Source organism: Carassius gibelio, chromosome A21, assembly GCF_023724105.1.
Source record: "Carassius gibelio isolate Cgi1373 ecotype wild population from Czech Republic chromosome A21, carGib1.2-hapl.c, whole genome shotgun sequence".
Lineage (NCBI taxonomy): Eukaryota > Metazoa > Chordata > Actinopteri > Cypriniformes > Cyprinidae > Carassius > Carassius gibelio.
In genome coordinates this window covers 2,697,691-2,717,176 of record NC_068391.1, presented here as the reverse complement: position 1 = coordinate 2,717,176, position 19,486 = coordinate 2,697,691, and the positions used below count along the sequence as shown (strand labels likewise).

General features: G+C 34.5%; 1 protein-coding gene across 4 annotated transcripts in view; it reads right to left on the bottom strand.

Moving 5' to 3' along the window:
* Positions 1 to 1,054: 1,054 nt before the first annotated feature.
* The window catches only part of LOC127941970 (CBP80/20-dependent translation initiation factor), a 53,840-nt gene continuing 35,408 nt past the window's right edge, over positions 1,055 to 19,486 (bottom strand). For 3 of the 4 annotated variants that reach the window (XM_052537466.1, XM_052537465.1, XM_052537467.1), the window contains 5 exons: positions 16,927 to 17,407; positions 16,043 to 16,342; positions 10,723 to 10,878; positions 4,169 to 4,222; positions 1,055 to 1,849 (listed from right to left, as the gene is read on the bottom strand). In XM_052537466.1, coding sequence (XP_052393426.1) covers positions 1,634 to 1,849; positions 4,169 to 4,222; positions 10,723 to 10,878; positions 16,043 to 16,342; positions 16,927 to 17,407 — 1,207 coding nt within the window. In that variant the 3' untranslated portion in view covers positions 1,055 to 1,633. Of the gene's footprint in view, positions 1,850 to 4,168; positions 4,223 to 10,722; positions 10,879 to 15,555; positions 15,835 to 16,042; positions 16,343 to 16,926; positions 17,408 to 19,486 lie in introns of those variants that run through there. The other variant, XM_052537468.1, reaches the window with a different exon arrangement.

Sequence of the window (19,486 nt, the reverse complement as noted above, 5' to 3'; positions counted from 1 at the left end):
AAACTGATTCTACGAATCTCTCTAAAACTGTTCGACTAACATTCGAAAACCTCCACATGCCGTCGCTTTTTACATACATGTTTATCTTCTTTTCTTTTTGAATTTTTTTTTAAAGCAATCGCCTTAAAACAGTGCAAAATGAAAGTAATCCTGTGCAACAGATTTACGACTAAAAACAAACAAACCTCATTCGTGAAAAACGAGCAGGTGAATCATTGTGACGTTACGAATGATTCGCGCTCTGCTTGCATTTCACAAACGGAGCCTTATACGTACATTGTAAAAAAAAAAAAAAAAACGCAACTTTGAGAGAAAAAGAAATAGTTTCAATAATTATTATAATAACAATAATGCATAATATTAAGGACACTATAACACATTATAAACAGGGACGCAACAAGAAATAACTGAACCTGACCACGTCATGTTGAATGTGTCCTCACACACACACACGCTATAGTGTGTCTCCCATCTGCTGTGTGTGACAAAGGAAAGAAAAGACACGAGAGCTCGTGCAGTCTCTGGGGTTGACAGTTCAATCAACACAATTCATGAAAATGGCCAGAGAATATCTTATTTTATAGCATAATCAAAAGAAAAAGTCTATTTTTTAGGACCATTAAGACTTTTTTGCACATTTGCATTATTTCCATGAATATTAAGCACATAACTACAATCACCCCCCCCCCCCCCCCCAAAAAAAAAATTAAAATATTTTTTTCATGCACATTTTTTTAAATTAAAAAAATCATGCATAAAAAAAAAAGATTTAGGGGAGTGCTTAACTATCATTAAAGAAATGCAAAAAAAAATGCAATAAATAAAAAAAGAAAGAAATAGTTGAACTGTAACAATTTTCATGAATATTAAGAACATTTGTAACAGTAATTAGTAATTAGTAATTTTTTTTTTAATTCAATTTAAAACATTTTAAAAAAATAATTTAATTTTCAAAATTATCATCATCAAATGCAAAAAAAAAAAAAAAATTAAATGTGCTTAACTCCAAAACAAATATATATATATATATATATATATATATATATATATATATATATATATATAAAAAAAGAATCCTACTTTTTTATATTATCATTAACGCAAAATATAATTATGTATTAATTCAATTGTATTTAGGCATCATGATAATATTTTTTGGGGGGGAGTGAGGGGGTGCATAATGGTCATGAAAATAATTACATCATTGGCTTCATTTTATATGCAAAATCCATTTAGATTTCCTTTAGATTTACTTTCTTTTTAATTTTAGTTTAGTTTGTCTTTTGCGCTTTCCTCTGAGGTTTGGTCTGGAAAGCGTGACAGACAGTGGCTGGCGTCTGCTCGCGTGTGTCTAATGACTGTCTGGTTTCACATCTGTACGTCTGGCTCAGCTCATGAATATGCAGATGTGAAGTGTGAACATATACATATTCAATCTGCATATTTAACCCTCTGACCCCTGATCCCATAAGGCCCGTCTCCTCCTCCCACACCTGACTCTATTCTCCTATCACAGAATGCTTGTGTCTGTGGCCTCTAGTGGTTGGTTTCCGTGTTTGTTTGTCTCCAGATGAGTTTCTGGTTTGTAGTGTTGTGGTTCGCAGTGGTCAGTGCATCCAGCGGTGCGTGTGTGTCACGCGGTGAGCTTCTGGATGGTTCTGTTGTAGTAGGCGGTGGTCAGCTCCTCCAGCGGGGTCCAGTGGTGAGCGTGGAGCTCGATGACCTCCATCAGGAGCGAGCGCGTCAGCTGAGACTCAGACGGACACAGCATCTTATCCCGCACGGCCGCCAGCAGCTCCGTCATCATTTCAGGAAGCTGCTCCTCCAATAACCGGCCGCTGCTCTGGAGCTGCCAGAACAAGCACAGCAGAATCAGCTATCTCTCCAAATAGTCCCAACTTTTCCATGACTTCTAACAGAATGATTGTGCAGGAAAGAGTGTGAGACTGTGACCAACATCCAAACATGAATCTGGTCGGTATTGCACCACAAACAAAATAAATGATCTTGTTTTTTTAAATATAAAAATCTCAAACTGTATTCAAAGTATAATCACAACACTTAAGAATGGCACAATGCAAAAAAAATAAAAAATAAAATAAAAAAAATTTAAATAGAAAATTAAACAAATGCATTAAATTTTATTTCATTAGATTAATAGAAAATAATTAAAATCTAATTCTCAAATTTAGATTTTATCATTGCAAAATGCATTAGTCTAAAAATGTGTGAAAATGTAATGTGTTTGTGCCACAACACAAAAAATAAATAAATGTAATACTTTAAATTTAACTCACACACACACACACACACACAGATTAATCAGATATATATGTGCGTGTGTATGTAAGAATATTAACACAATCAGTAATATTAATAATCAAAAAGAAGAATTTTAATGACTTTTTATTCATTTGTATAAAATAAATAAATAAATAAATACGCACTCAAGCATGATAATAACACTAAATGACAATGCAAAATAATGATTCATAATGTCTGACTATAGTTAATGCAAAATATGATTTTAAAAATCATAAATTTATGTATTGTGATATGCATCACTTGTTCAAAGTTATGTCCGACTCAGCATCTATGTGACGTAACTAGGAGACTGGAGTTTATATGTCATGAAAGTAACTTCACCAATTAAAACGTGCTTCTTTATCTTAATGTTAAATACATTTCCAGGAGACCTGGTCACGCTTTACGCGAGACTCACACTGAGGTTTGAGCCGAAATGACTGTAGCGCATCAAAATATGTCTTTAACGAGGGATGGGTGAAAGACAGACAAAGAGAGAGCAGGAGCGGTTTCTGAGAAGAAATAAGATGTTCAAAGAGAGATGGACACACTCAGGCTCAAGCAAGGGTCAGAGGTCAACTCCACAGGGGGCACAGAGAAACAGATGCTAGTCTGAGAGAGAGAGAGAGACTGGATGGAAAGCGTCGGATGTCCAGACAAACGGTCTGCTGATGATCCGGTTTGTGAGCAGATGGGACATCATTTACTGTCTGGATGGAGCCAACCTCAAACACACACTGAAGAATTCGTCTTTAACAAAAAATGTATATATTCATTTATTTATTCGTGGTGCAACGTCACACTTTTCATTTTCAGACTATTTTATAGTAATGATGATAATATTGAGAATTAGATTTGTATATATTTTCTTTTATTAATTTAATAAAATGAGATAAAAATGTTTAATTTAATTTTATTTATTTTTTTGTATTTTTTTTTGTATTGTGCCATCATTTAGTGTTATGATTATACTAGAGTCTATATTTTAAATAGGTCACACTTTATTTTAGGGTTCTCACTATTAACTAACCATTAACTATGACTTCTGCCTCAATTAACTCCTTATTTGCTGCTTATTAATAGTTTATAAGGTAGTTGTTAAGTTTAGGGTATTGTGTAGGATTATGGATGTCATGCATTATATGTACTTTATAAACACTAATAAACAGCCGATATGTTAATAATAGACATGCTAATAAGCAACTACTTATTAGTCTGATTTGGACCCTATACTAAAGTGTTATCTTTAAATATATTTGATGCATAAAATATATACATATATAGATTATTTTCCACTTCAAAAATATAAATGCAGTAAAAAAAGCAAAAAAAAAAATTTGCTATTTAAATGCATCTTTTAATAATCAAATGTGTATAATTTGAAATAAAAATAAAAATAATTTAGCTATTTTATGTATTATATAATAACTTACTGAAAAACATTAATATATAAAAAAAAAAAAAATTATTTATACATTTAAATCTTTTATTTTTTCCCCCATTTTTATTCCGCTTTTAACTTGCAAATATGTATTTATTTAGGTGTATTTATTTATAAAAAAATTCCATTTTGAAAGATAAATGTTATTTTCATCTAGCCTTTGTTGTGAATAAATGCTTGCAAGCCAGAACACTGTAAACACATCTTTAGACTTCTGCATTCTGTCCAGCTGAACACAAGAATACGTGCTGTTTGACCTCGTGCCTTCTTACAGCTGTAAACCACTGAGAAAACTAAAGCAAGCAAACACACAAACAGATGAAACCGCTTGCATTTCTAAACGAGGACAAACAAACTCCAGAAAGCACTTTTTCTCTGTTGAAAGAAGTTCAGACACACGAGGGTTTGGTTTCATCAACTCACCTCCATCGAGCAGCAGAGCACAGCGTCCTCCTTCACCTCCACAGACTCCAGGAGCTGAAACACACGACACACACCTCACTTCATACAGAATTCATAACACATTCAACATCTTCACTACATTCTCATTTATAAAGGTGGGAGATGATTTCATCCATTGCATCCAGAGTCTATATTTAAGTCAAGACATTACAGGTGAATAGAGTAAAAAGATTAACTATAAAATATAGCTATTATCACCATTATTTATTCATTCTATTATTATTATTATTACTAATAATAGAAAGCATTCTTACAAAACAACAACACTTAATATTATAAGTAGAAGTAGTATTGCATTGAATTTGTTGCTGTTACTTCTTACTACCATTAGCATTAAAACATGTATTATTAATATTATTATAAAATAAATCTTGGTTTTATGATATTACTTATAAATCAATTGTTATTATTACTATAGTATTTTTTGCCGTTGCTAATACTACTACTATTACTACAAATACTAATAAGTATTAAAATGTATTATTATTATTATTAATAACACATTTTAATCCATTTCATTATAATTGTTGTTGTTAATAAAAATAATAGTTGTTATTATTAGTAGTTTACTACAGGTGGATAGGGAAAAATAATAGATATAACTAAAAGAATATAATAATTATTCTATGATGAAATACTTATTATATAATAACAGCTAATAGATATCCCAGATCATTAATCACAGAACACTAAATATGCATAAACTAATTAAAATTGCACTTATTTGTATACATTTCCGTTTCATACTGTTGACATATTTAAAGGTTTTTATAGATGGGATTTTGGATTTCTCTTTTTATCATTTGGTAAATGCATGCATGTGTAAAGACTTGATTTTTTTTATTTATTTTGTTCTCCTGTAGGTTTTGAGCTACTTGTCTATGCATCATTAATCTGCATTCCTCTCTCGTCTTGCGTGTTTAACAGACTTCAGCTTTCAGGAGGTCACTGCTGCGAATCCAGACCACACATCAACTACACCAATCATCTTTCACTTCCTCTTTCACTGTTCCCCAAAAACCACCAGACGCCAGACGCCAGCGAGAGCGATATCAGTCTGAACCCCAGACGACTGCTGCGACAGACAGAAAAGCGCTGGCTCTGACCACAAAAACAGAAGTGAAACTCACTCAACAGGACAAATACAGTTTATTATTCTGCAACTGAGCCTGACGCAAGACTTATTTCTCTGTGCGAAAGGCAATTTTAACAGTATCATCAGTTTTGTTTCAAATGCATGGAAATGCACCTGAATAAATGCACCTATATACTTCAACAACCAATCAAATGCACACATTTATGCATCTAATAATGTCCCAACGTTATGCAATTCACAATATTGCTATTATATTAGAATCCTGTGTTCTGGTTTCCCATGCATTCACTTGCCTTTTCCTGTAACAGACAGGATTATGTCATTTGATGTTATGTAAGAATGTTCTTTTCGTCTTGGCTAATGTGTTTGTGTAATGCAGAATTGCCGATATGACCCAGAGACACGTGAACTGTGTTCAAATCATGATAACTCAACAGTGTTTCTACAGCTTTCTGAGTGACGAAACAGCACTGAAAACACACACCAGATATTAACGATTCTGGATATTGACTAGATCTTCATAACCAAGAGCTGAGCTTAATCAGCATTTGTGAAAGTCAATTTGAAATATTGACTATTAATGATACCAGAAATAAAGTCAAAGTTTGTTTAACTTGACAAATTTATGAAAGAAATATGCTACTATAAAAAAAAAGAAAATACAAAAAAAAAAAAAATACAAAAAATAAAAGTAACAATAAATAAAAGTAATAATGATGGTAATGATAATAATAAAATGTGTTAAAACATTTAATTTTTTATTATTATTAAAAATATCCTGTTTTTTTGATATTCCTTAAAAACAATAAAAATATTATTATTGTATTTGGTGTAGTTGTTCATAGTAATAATAATTATAATAATGACATTATTATTATTATACTAAAAATTTATTAAAAACATGTTGTTATTATTATTATTATTATATCCTGGTTATACGATATTCTTTACAAAAAAACATTATTCAATATATATTTATTATTATTATTAATACTTCTACTATTATTAGTAGTAGTATTGTATTTGTTGCAGTTATTAAATAATAATAATTTTGTAAATGAATTGTTATATTGTATTTCCATTTGATTACACTGTAAAAGATTGATTCAGTTGTTAAAGTTTTATGAATTCATTCCATAAGACACCATTTTTGATAATAAATTTGATGCTAAAATCTGAATCCATAAAAAAGAAAAGAAAAGGAAAACATAGAATCCAGAAATAATGAATCTGATTTAATGGGGCCATAAATGAAAAGGTAGCTTATTCAATGAAGTTTACTCGTAAACAAACAAAATACGACTACATTCATAAGTTTTAACAAATGCATTTCCTTCTCTATTCATGTTATGACATGAATACGCCCCATTAGCCATCTATTCCTCAAATATCACCTGACTGTGATGTATTAACACTTTCATGGTCTTTTTGGCTTCTTTTTGGAGCTCTTCCCCTGAAGGTGTACGGTTTGTGGATCAGTGTGTGTGTGTGTGTGTGTGTGTGTGTGTGTGTGTGTGTGTGTGTACACTTCTGAAGAGATCTACTGAGACGACATGCATAGAGCGGTGGGCGGGAAAAAAAGCACTCGGGCAGTGACACAGGCAGCTCTTTGTGAGGCAGGGGGCCTTCAGCGGCTGATCAAAGCTGATGTGAGCGGCTCTGGATACTGTCTCAGAAAACAGCTGACAGCTCGCGCACAAATCCACCAAAACCAGGAATCTCACCGAAACAGACCCACTCACATTTATAGACATTCATACAGATCAGCCACTTCAAGAGCCACAATCTACACTCACTGTTTACCTCAATGTTACTCAAAGTTCTTTAATGGGTACTGTTCCTTTAAGACTTTATATATGTAATTGACCTGTATTATGACTGGCTAATCTAATTAAAGAAAGTAAATGCTTGTATCATGGTTTCCACAAACAAATATGAGCGAAAAATCATCAGATCAGAATGATTTCTGAAGATCATGTGACACTGAAGACTGGAGGAATGATGCTGAAAATACAGCGGAGCATCACAGAAATAAATTACATTTTAAAATACATTCACATAGAAAACATTTATTTGAAATAGTAAAAATATTTACAATTTTTTACAGTATTTTCCTTTGACATAAATACAGCCTTGGTGGGACAAAACTAAAATCTTACCAAAACATTTAAAACAATAGAAACTTCCTTAACTGTAAAAGTTAAGTTCCTTAACTGTTAAAAATCCCAGATGTCTTCAGGTTTTCTCAACTGTGGGAACTCGGTTCTAAAATTTCACCTGCAAATATTGAAGGACATTTACAAACAGCATATTATAACTATAATATCATTTCAGATAACTGACCAGAGAAACTGTCTGAATGAGATATAGCAGATGTGAATCCAGTGAAAGTGTATATCGGTGTCTGGAAGGATCTAGTCCTGGTGGTCTAGTGGGGTAATTTACTGATGGGGTCTCGTTGTTCTGGTCTCAAGAGTAACAGCTGTTTTAAGACTAGAGATCTATGGTCCATAATGTCGTCCCCTGAGAGCAGGAGCAGAGCTTGTCTTACAGAAACCACCTCAGACTAACACAACACCAACACAAGTCCACAGCCTGTAATCAGCTCCCTATAGACACACATTAACATGATCCTGCATGGCCAAACTCTCCACTGCCACTAACAGACATATTTCATGATTATATGCATGTCTCAAAATCAATCGTTTCATAAAAAACACCCAGATATTGAGTTTTGAGAGCATTAAAGAATGGTTAACATGCATGAGTGTTTTTATGTGAATGATAAAATAATAATTGTTTTCTGAATTTCTCCTCTTCTCTTGTGTAATAAATTGTACATCATGAATATCGTTGGCTCTTTGACAAACTGCTTTTGTTTTTCTCTATCCAAAGTCGCTTTGGATAAAAATGTCTGCGTAATGCATAAATAATATAATGCTTTTTTCTTTGACTGAAACTAGTTTGTCACAGAATGAAAAAAAAAATCATTATTGCTGCAAGAAGTGCAGTTAATGTGCAAAAGTCCATGAAATCACAAAAACAAACCATAGATTTCTGCTTTCATTTTGCATTTATGTCTCAAGTTTTCTCTTCTAATCTTGAATTGATTATAATAAGACACAATCACATATTATATTATATTATATTATATTATATTATATTATATTATATTATATTATATGGGATTGTTTCAAAGTTCATTGTTTAAAAGGTAATTCTAAATTTTACCCAGACAAGACTTAAAAGTAGATAAAATTCAAAAGAAATTTTAAAAAAGTAGTGAATTGTGTAGAATGCAATTGTGAACAGTTGTTTTAAATAATTTATATTTTTTAAATAACTGTTTAAAGTTGTAAAAAAAATTTTTATTGGAGTAGGTTTTACAAGAAAAAACTATTTCAGTTTTCTACTTAAAAATGCTTGGTTAAATCGATGCATTACTTGCCGTTTCTGTGCATTTGCTTTTGAAATTTATTTGCAATGTCTGCATTAAATGCCTTTTTTAGTGTAGGTCCTTAATTGAGAAAAAAGTGCATTTACAGACAAAATTTCACTATATGTCATGCATACGATTCCTAAATGTATGCAACTGCATGTAAAACTGCGTAGAAGAATCCAACAAAAGGATTTGAGAAGATGAGAGACATATTCAACCTTTCGGTTCTAGCAGACGGTCTCTTTCCTCCCTCCCTCCATTCATCCTGTCTTTTATTTTCTCCCACACCCTCGGTGCTCTAAATACACCTGTCAGCTCCAAACTACAGCTGGATCACCTGTAATTAAGCAACCAGCTCTGCCGGTCCACCGCACACACATCACACACTTCACACACTTCACACACTTCACACACTTCACACACTTCACACACTTCACACCGTGCTGAGACGGGCCTGTAAACACACTGTAATCGCTGTCACACACGACACAAAGCGCCTGTTAGGACTCTCAGACCATCGTGTCGGGACGTGCCGATACGAGAGACGAATGTGATGATAATCCGGCTGTGCTCTTGAATAGAGGCATTCATACGGCACGAACACACGCCGAACTCTCACACAGATCACGGCTCTTTGATGAAGAATCAAACTCTGGCTTTTGATGGATCACGTCTGTCATCACCTGAACAACTGACAGGATTCATCACAGACAGGGAAGCCCTATTCAACAGCCATTTCTCCAGACAAAAGCCATCTTTAAGTCTTAAAGGGGTCGGAATAAAAAAAAAATAAAAATAAATAAAAGATCATAATCTTTTGAAATGAAAGTTTGATATGTTGTGGAATTTTTTTAATAAAATAAAATAAAAACAATACTATAAAAACTACTTTCATTTAAAAAAAAGTAAGCATTGTTATTACTATTCTGTAAAATAAAGATATATAACTATTGTAATATTTCACTGTAAATTAAAAAATATTAAATTATTATTATTATTTTTATAATATCTAAAATATTAAACAAAATAAGACATTCTTATAGTAATGTTTCACTGTAAATTAATAAAATATTAAATTATAATAATTATTATTATATAAAATATCTAACAAAATAAGCCTTATTCCTATTGTAATATTTATACAAAAATATTTAATAATAATAATATTAATTATAATTTTTTAAAATTCTTATATATGTTAAAATGTCTTATTTTTATTTTACAATGAAATTTTACAATAGGAATAGCCTATGCGTTATTTAGTTTTATATTTTACCCCCCCACAAAAAATAAATAAATAAAATCACGACAACAATAATAATAAATTCTTTAATATTTTTAATTTACAGTGAAATATTGCGAAAATATGTTTCTTTAATATTGTTATTAAATTATTTTAATAAACTTAAGTATTTATTAAGTTACTTTATACATTTATTATCTATAGTATTTTAATATTTTAGATAATAATAATAATAATAATTAGGGTGTGTGATGTTTGAAAGACCCAAAACACCCGATGACCAATGATAACATCACTGATGATGTGCCCAACCTTTGCACCAGAAGATGTGTCTTTACAATAATTATTTTATATAGTTATATTGATATCTAAACTACATTTGTGGTTAAATAAGAACAACAAACCTGCAATTTTATCTGGGAAAAAAAAAGAGTTACAGCAGCTATTAAACTATGTACAATGCATTACCTTCATTAGCATCAGAAAAAGGCATTTAACTACAACCATTAACATTTACACATTAACAACATCTGTCCAGTGTTCAGCAACTTGACCCCGCTCTGGAAATATATCCTCTTTCTAAACAGCTGAAGGACTAAACGTTTAGGAAGGTTGTGTTGAGTTCCACCTCTCTCTGGCTGTTGTTCATCCCTCTTTCTCTTTGAGTTTAACGTTTAATGGTTCTGCATGCGGCCCGTCGGCGGGTTTGCAGGGTGTGTGTGTGTGTGTGTGTGTACCTCTCTCAGACAGGAGTATATGGGGCAGACCAGCACTCTGAACGGCTCTCCAGCGCTGCTCCTCATGGTGCCGAACACTTCACACAGAAACGTGATGAAGCCCAGCCAGCACTCCACATCCGTCTGCTGCAGCTCCTCGCGCCGCGTGAAGTCCTTCTGCAGACACACAGAGAGACAGTCATGACACACACACACACACACACACACACACACACACACTCAGAGACTATTACATTCAGAAGCTTTCACACCCATTCCACTTCCCAGCATCTACAGTTCGACTCTACGTCTCCCAGACAGACAACTCTTCTTCTTCTTAGTTTTATGGCAGATTGCAACCATGGCTTATCAGGTGCATACTGCCACCTACTGTATCGGAGTATACAGACATTAGTTACCCTTTGTTACTACCTTTATTAGCTGGCATCAAGCAGTTCCTTATTTACTTCTTCTGGCACGTTTTATGGTGGACTATGTTACTTATTCATGGAACATAATTACCGTCCGCCGCTGGTTCTGTCGACAAGGACAGCTCCCGTAAACGTAAGCGTACTGGCCAACCAAATGACCCACGAAGAGTTTGGGACAAGAGGAGAGAAAGAGCGAGGGTTAATATTGGTGTTGCATTTTCTAGATGGAGAGAGCTTCGCGACAAACTTAAACTAGAAAGAGATGCCGATCTCGCTTGTGTTTTACTCGACAGGTGAGTTGTCATTACAGAAAACATATGCTATTATAACAATCAACAAGATTAGGCATCGCGGCTCTAGACCCGCGCAAGGACACGTCTGATCCATAGTCTGATCGTGTTGACTTTGTATGTAATCCACTCGCGCAAATCGTTGAACTTGCATTTGCTATGTATGCCCAATTACTGTGTTAGAAGACAACAAATCCCATCATTCCATGCTCCTTCTAAGTGTCATCAAACCACGCCATTGTTATTGTTTTGGTAGTGCGCCCTCTAGTGGCAGGTCCTACAACCTGTACCTTTAATGCATGAGCAATATTTTGTCTTTATGGTTTGTTTGTTTCTTAACTAAATGTATTAAATAAATATGAAATTTTATTTATTGCATAAATATTACATTAGTTATATAGATATGAAATATTATTTAATGAATATTAGATGTATTGCATAAATATTACATATTTTCAAATAAATATTAGATTTATTAAATACTCGTTTATGTATTTTATCCTTCATTTCTCTATTTATTTTTTCCTCAAGTATAGTACAGTAAGTGCTGGAATTTTTTGTTTGGTTTTATGTTGTAAGTGATTGAAATGTTTATTAAAATATTAAACAAAAAATACATTTAAAGAATCGTTTAAATTTTAGAAACTACTAAAATATGTAAATTCAATATGATATGATTATAATTTCCATCATGTTACAGCCCTGCATCTTGACAAATAGTTCAGCTGATTTGCAAAAAAGGCCAACATTAGGTGATGATGCTAAATTAAAAAATACCAATAAAATGTAGAGTTTTTTTCTCTAAATAATAATGATTTTTCAATGATTTTTTTTTTTTTGATTAAGGCAGAATACAAGACTTATTCACCTTACAAATGTGACCCTGGAGCAAAAAAGTCTCAGGGGTATATTTGTAGCAATAGCTAAAAAAACAACAACAACAACAACAAAAACACTGTATGGGTCAAAACTATTAATTTCTCTTTATAAGATATTAAGTAAGGATCATATTCCATATAGATATTTTGAAAATTTCCTACTGTGAATATATTAAGACTTAATTTTCTGATTAATTTATGATTTTCTCAGTATTTAGATTTTTTTTTTTGCACCCTCAAGATTCCAGATTTTCAAATAGTTGCATCTCGGACAAATATTGTCCACCATACATCAATGCAAAGCTGATTTATTCAGCTTTCAGAAGATGTTTAAATCTCAATTTAGAAAAATGGACACTGAAGAAATGGTCACAAACGGTCATAGAAGGCAAAAAAACTACGAAATGCATCATATTTTTGTGAGAAAGATGTGACGCAGTAGAACTACACCGCCACTATTTTTTTGGAATCAGCACCTCACAATTAGTAAGAAACACGTATTGGGTCTCATTCTGCAAATATGATGCGATACTATGTGATTATAAACTGCTGCACCTAAAATTCTGGAGAGATGGAGACATTTCTGGGAGATTTAGTTTTTTACTACAAATAGCATCTAATATGAGTGTATCTGTGACAACCGGGCATTTCAGAATGCTGTTAGGTATGAAACAAAAAGCATTGACTATGAATGGACACACACACACACACACACAGGCAGCTTGTCTCTGTTCTCTGATAAGCTGCATGTGTGTTTGTGGCAGACTGCTAAATGAGCTGGAGCAGACGTGTCCTTTCAGTGGGGTCAGAGACGCCCGCAGCTGCGCTTCTCTGTTACATAACCCCCTCAGAACGAAAGCGTCTGCTCCAGGACAAACCTGATGATTCATGCACCTCAACGTGCACAAAACTCCAGACTGATGCTCCACATGGGGTTAACTGGGTACTACATGTTAAAAATAATAATTATAATCAATAATAATAATAATCATCATCATATTATAATATTATAATTTTCATAATTATTATTATTTTATAGCTATATTGGTATATATAACTAACAAAAATGTTTATATTGTGACTATCCTTTTAAACAATTACTCTACCATTCAAAAGTAAGATATGTTTTTAAAGAAATGTATACTTTGATCTAGCAAGGATGCATTAAATTGATCAAAATTAGCAGTAAAAGTAAATTTTTATTATTGCTAAATATTTCTATTTTAAATAAATGCTGTTTTTTTTAACTATTTATCAAATAATCTTGAAAAAAAAAATTGTGTTTCCTGGTTTCCACAATATATTCTTATATATATATATATATATAAATAATGGTTTTCAACTTTGATAATCGAGAACGGTATACACACATAATAATAGTATGAAGTAATTTGTACTGTACACATTATATCAAAAGCACTGTAAAAATCAATTTGCATGAATTAAATGTTTAGTTTTGCCAAAAAATAAAATAAAGTGGCCTTTTACGGATGCTAAATAATGCTAATGTTACAACTGATGAAAGTAAATCATAAAAATGTAATCCTATACATTATTATTTTGTATGCTTTATCAGAGGTTAGTAGTTGCCAGCAGTACCTTCCCTTCACGGTCCTGTTATTGACACGTTAGCAGGACTGCACTTGTTTGAGATGTGTGCAGTGTGTGTTGTTCTGTGTATTTGTGAGTATGCCACGTGTGTGTGTGTGTGTGGAGCAGGATGTGTTTTTTGGCCACAGCAGAAGTGGGTCAGAGTTCTGGTGTCACATCACACTGAGAAACGAGACTAACAGTCTGTTCCCAAAAACAATGACAAAATGCTTAGAGCTTTACCACTGGAACCACAGTACAGACAGACTGACCCAAACAACAATCAGGCTTGCAGCCTGAAATTAAAAAAAGAACAGTTTTTGTTTTATCCAGCTGTATTTAAAGCAACATCCAAAGTGAAAGATATACATTAACGCCAACATGTCAGAAAAAAACAACAACAGAAATGACTGAGTTGGAAGAAGGAACACCCTCCTCCTAAAAACCCCTTGTAAACTCAATCAGTTGTAGCTGATCAGCTTCTTAATGGCACACAAAGCGATCTGACTTTCTTCTGTGATCAGCTGTGCTCATTTTAATCAGCTCAGCATGAAAAGATCTTTCCTGGAGTATTTCAGTCGTGGTAGTGCAGCTGAAGCAAACAATGAGCTACAGGTGACAAGACACTGTCAAAAGATCTCCGGGATAAAGACATGGACAGGCACAAGTCAGGAGATGGAGACAAAAACATTTCGAAGGCTTTATGGGTGCCTAAAGGAACAGTGAAGTCTATTATTAAGAATTGAAGGTATTTGGTAAAACACAGACCCTCTCTGGATCTGGACGTCACTCCAAACTGGAAGAAAGAGCCAGAAGGAAACTGGTGAGAGAGGCGACAGAGAGACCGACAGCATCTCTGGTCGTTGTGTGCATGTGACAACAATATCACAAATCCTCCACAAATGTGGCTTGTATGGAAGGATTGCAAGAAAAAAGATGCTCCTCAAGAAAGGCCACATGCAGTCAGACTGAGCTTTGCCAAAACACACCTTGAAGATTCTGAGGCAGATGAGACTAAAATTTAATTATTTAGTTTAAACACTGAATGATATGTCTGGTGGAAATCCTATGCAGCTCAGCATCCAAATAACAGCATTCCTCCAGTAAAGCATGGAGTGGTAGTGTCCTGTTATGGGGAGTTTCTCTGCAGCAGGGTCTGGAGCACTCGTAATAATAATTATTATTAAGCATAAATAAAGTTTATAATACAGTGCTTTTCCTGAGCACAACTATCTAACTGTACTTTACCAGACAACATAAGGATGTGCACATCTAATGATTATTTTAAATTTCAACTAAAATCCTATTTAAAATCAGCTTAGCTCTGTAAACACTGATATGGCTGTGGTTTAACTGGACATTATATTTATTGTTTTATTTGGTTCTGATAGGATGTGTATGTATATTTATGTTTAACTGTATATGTTTGTTGTTTTTATGTCAGTGATTACCTGCCAAGGGGCCATTGATGAAAATGAGCCATTGGCTAGATTCGGTACAATGCAGGAAATGGACACATTTGTGTTAAAATTGTGCATCTTCCCTTTAAAAAACAAAAATTACAAGCATTTAAACAATACTTAAATAACACTGAGTGTTTGTCAAGCTAGACATAATTTAGTTCGTCATGCCATTTTAGTTCGTCATGCCATCAGGCTGTGTGAGTCACTTTTTTGGTGTTTTTGCCATTTTGGAGTTGATTATAAGGGAAAGAGCAGACTTTCTGCATTCCACAGGAAATGAGGGCGAACAAACAATGACACAATTTCATTTTGAACTATTTCTTCAAAAATATATTCATTTGCTTCAGAGACTTCATTTCAAAATTAGGTGAAAGCATTTGGGGCCTAAAAAGTCCCTTTTGTCCAATGAGGAAATTGCACTGGGTCACTCAGCTGGATTGCAGACGTGAGTCACATCCTGGTACTCTGGCTTCTTCAAGCCCTTCAGAAAAAAGAGGAAGAAGAGAAACGGCAGATGCAAAAGAGGAACGAAAGAGCTGTGATGGATGTGGTCGAGAAGCAGGTGGGATGACATTCGCAGCTGTGAATCGAGCAATCTGATTGGTCCTCAGAGACACAGCACTGCTCAATAGGAGACAACCCGCAGAACGTGAATGCGATCAAATAAGTCACGAACATTCAGATCTTACCTGTAACATGTTGAGTAACAGCGAGCGGAATTTGGTTCCTTCCACCATGAACAGAGCCATCTTGTCACAGAGTTTGGCTGCCGTGGCTGCAAAACTTCGGTCGCTGACTGCCTTGCGGTAAATGGTGTGAACGATCTGGTTCAGTGTCTCCTCCGAGTCGGCCGAATTCTGCGCTTCCACCATGAACGTGGTGAGCTGATTCTCCACGCCGCTGCTGTTGTTCCTCATGCTGTTCAGAATCTCTAACAATCGGTCCATTCGGTTCGGCTGAGGTCCGGCGGTCGCCACGGGAACCTCCTCCTGCCAATCAGAGAACAGGAACCGCGGTCACAAGACTCAGAACACTGAGGATTAGCATATAAAACGTTTAAAAGTTCGGACTACTTTTATTCAGCAGAGATGTGTTAAATTGATTAAAAGTGACTTGTTCTAGCTTGTGGTTGCATGTTATTTATATGTTTTATCACAATGATTGCATGCTGTTAACATGTAGCATGTTTCTAGCTTCTTTTAGCATGTTTCTAGCATGTTTTATCTCATTGGTAGCATGCTGCTAGTGTATTTAGCATGCTTCTAGATGACATGATAGTATGTCGTTAACATATCATGTTTTTAGCCTGTTTTAGCATGTTTTCAGCATGTTTTACCACCCTCATCGTATGTTATTGATATATTTACCATGTTTCTTGCTTTTTTTAGCATGCTGTTAACATGTGTTACCACACTGACAGTATTTCGCCAGCATATTTAACATGCTTCAAGCTTGTTAGCATGTTGACAGTATTGATAGTATGTTGTTAGGGAATTTAGAAAGTTTCTGGCTTGTTTTAGCATGTTTTAGTATGTTTTTAACACTGATAATATGTCGCTAATGTATTAAACACCTTCTCTTTCAATCTCCTCCTCAGTCTCTCTTTTGACGACTGCAGTAAACAGATCTTCCCGCTCTCCTCCTTCTCCTCCTTGTCTCCTTTCTTTCTCTCCTCTTTCGCAGGTTCGTCCTTCGCTCCTTTCTCCATGTGGGGCTCTGGGTCCTCGTGTTTTACATTCTCTGTTTCTTTGGTATTGTGTGTGAGGCCCCTGTCGGCCCCTGAGGGCCCCAGATTGAAACTGTTCGTCTGGTGTTTGGGATGCTGATGCCAGCGGCGGTTCTGGCTGTAGCCGTGATGCGGGCCGCCCTGTCGCCCACCTTGGTTCTGCTGCCCCTGGTAACCCCGCCCCCCGTGCTTAGTGCCAGCACCTGATTGGTGGTCTGCGTTGGGCTGCTGCATCTGATTGGGCAGCTGTTGCTGCAGTCCCTGCTGCTGAGGATTCTGGGATTTCCCAGCAGCCCCTCCTCCTCCTCCAGGCAGGCGCTGCTGTCTCCTAGAATGACAACAAAATAGGCCTGTTATATTTATGTCAATGAGCTTTACGTGTGTTGTGTGGTGTTTCCAGGGCGTTGCGAGGCAGTTGCTTTGTGTTCTGAGTAGTTGCCAGGATGTTACTAAGCGGTACAGAGGATGTTCTGGGTGGTTAAATAAATAAATACATAGAAATAAATTAATGCACAAAACAAAAAAACAAAAAACACAAAACAAAACAACAAACAAATAAATAAATAATGGATATATATAATAATGGGAACAGCATAAACAAACAAATAAATGCACAACCTGCACAAAAATAAATAAATGCAAATATATAAATTGATTAATAATTATTATTAATAATAATTATGGTCAACACTGCAGCACAGCATACACAGACTGAATTTGAGAGTGTTCTGGGTGGTCAAAAGAAAAATAAATGCACAAAATAAATAAAGCAAATAAATAAACACACTAATAAATAAATAAATACACAATCCAAAAAACTAATAAATTATGAGAGACGCTGCAGGATAACACAATGCAATAAGAGTGTTTTGGATGGTTAAGTTAAAATAAAATAAAATAAAATAAAGAAATAAATGCACAACAATAAATAAATAAAACTCATTAATTAATAAAAAAATTCATTAATTAAGATTTTTTTAAAATAATTTTAGAGAATGGAGATGCCCACACAACAATGATGACAGAGGAATAATACCACTGGAATAATTTTGCCAATGATTTTTACAGATGAATGATAAATACACTGACAGCCAATCAGAATCCACACGGCTTTAGAGAACATGAACATATAAAGTGGCTGACAACAACACACTTATAATAAACAACTTCTGTGTGTTGGTGTGGACACTAATATACAGTAGTTATCTACATTACTGTAGTTTGTGATGTGAATGGGCCTGAACCCTAAATATGAGCAACAGTAATAGTGAAGACTGGCTTATAAACACCACTAATAATAACCGCAGTCGCACACAGTGTGTTAATGTGTGTGTAATGATTTACAGCAGATGTGAGTAGATATGTAAACACCCAGATCTCCATGTTAGCAGCAGACTGATGGGACGATCCATCTTCACCAGTCATCCTAAAGACAGATACTGGATTATGGGCTTTACTGTGTGTATACTGTATGACATGTGTATGCATTCTGACGTGTGCATTCAGAGCGTGTGAGTGTACCATGTGAACACAATTGCTGCTGAAGTAGGCTGACTATTTACTCTTTTCAAGCAAAGACAATATATATATTTTCAGAGTTACAAACTGTAATGCACTTCCATCCAAATCAGATGCAAACTGTGTTTCAAATGCATTTTTCTGGCATCACTAAAAGCAAAATCCCAACCAATCAACATATTTCATGTTTAAAATACAGGATTTTGGATCAGTGACATTTTGCTTTGACTAAACAGAAACCAACATGTAAAGCAACATAATACCTCAATATGAACAAAATGAAACTTTTGCATGTGCAGCATCTTCTAATGTCAGCATTGTAGGGTTATTTTAGCTAATCATTAAAAAATATATACACAAACTAATAAATAATATATATATAACCTCTGAGATATACTGTGCTCTTTAAAACACTCACACACACATGATGCCACACACACGGGAATCTCTTCGCTCAGAGGACGGGCTTTACGTTTGATTGACAGCTTTAGAGCGAGGCGTCCAGGTTAAGTTCACGATTGACTCTGGGGTTAATTTTAGGGGAAGAGTCCTGAACGACAGGTCTGAAATAAGACGCTGAGGTGCTGACCATCACATTCTTCAGGATTTACGCGGGTTAACCCTTGACGTCGCTCCACGGGAACATGTTTCACACAGATGCTTCACGTTTCTATTCCAGCAGTAGCGAAAAATGCAGAAATGACACATACAGACTATAACTGAAAAAGTTTAAATGTTTTTGAAGGAAGTCTCTTCTGCTCATCAAGGCTGCATTTATTACATCAAAAATACTTGAATATAATTGCAATTTAAAATAGCTGTTTTCTGTGTGAATATATATTTGTTTGATAAAAACAGCATCATTCCTCCAGTCTTCAGTGTCACATGA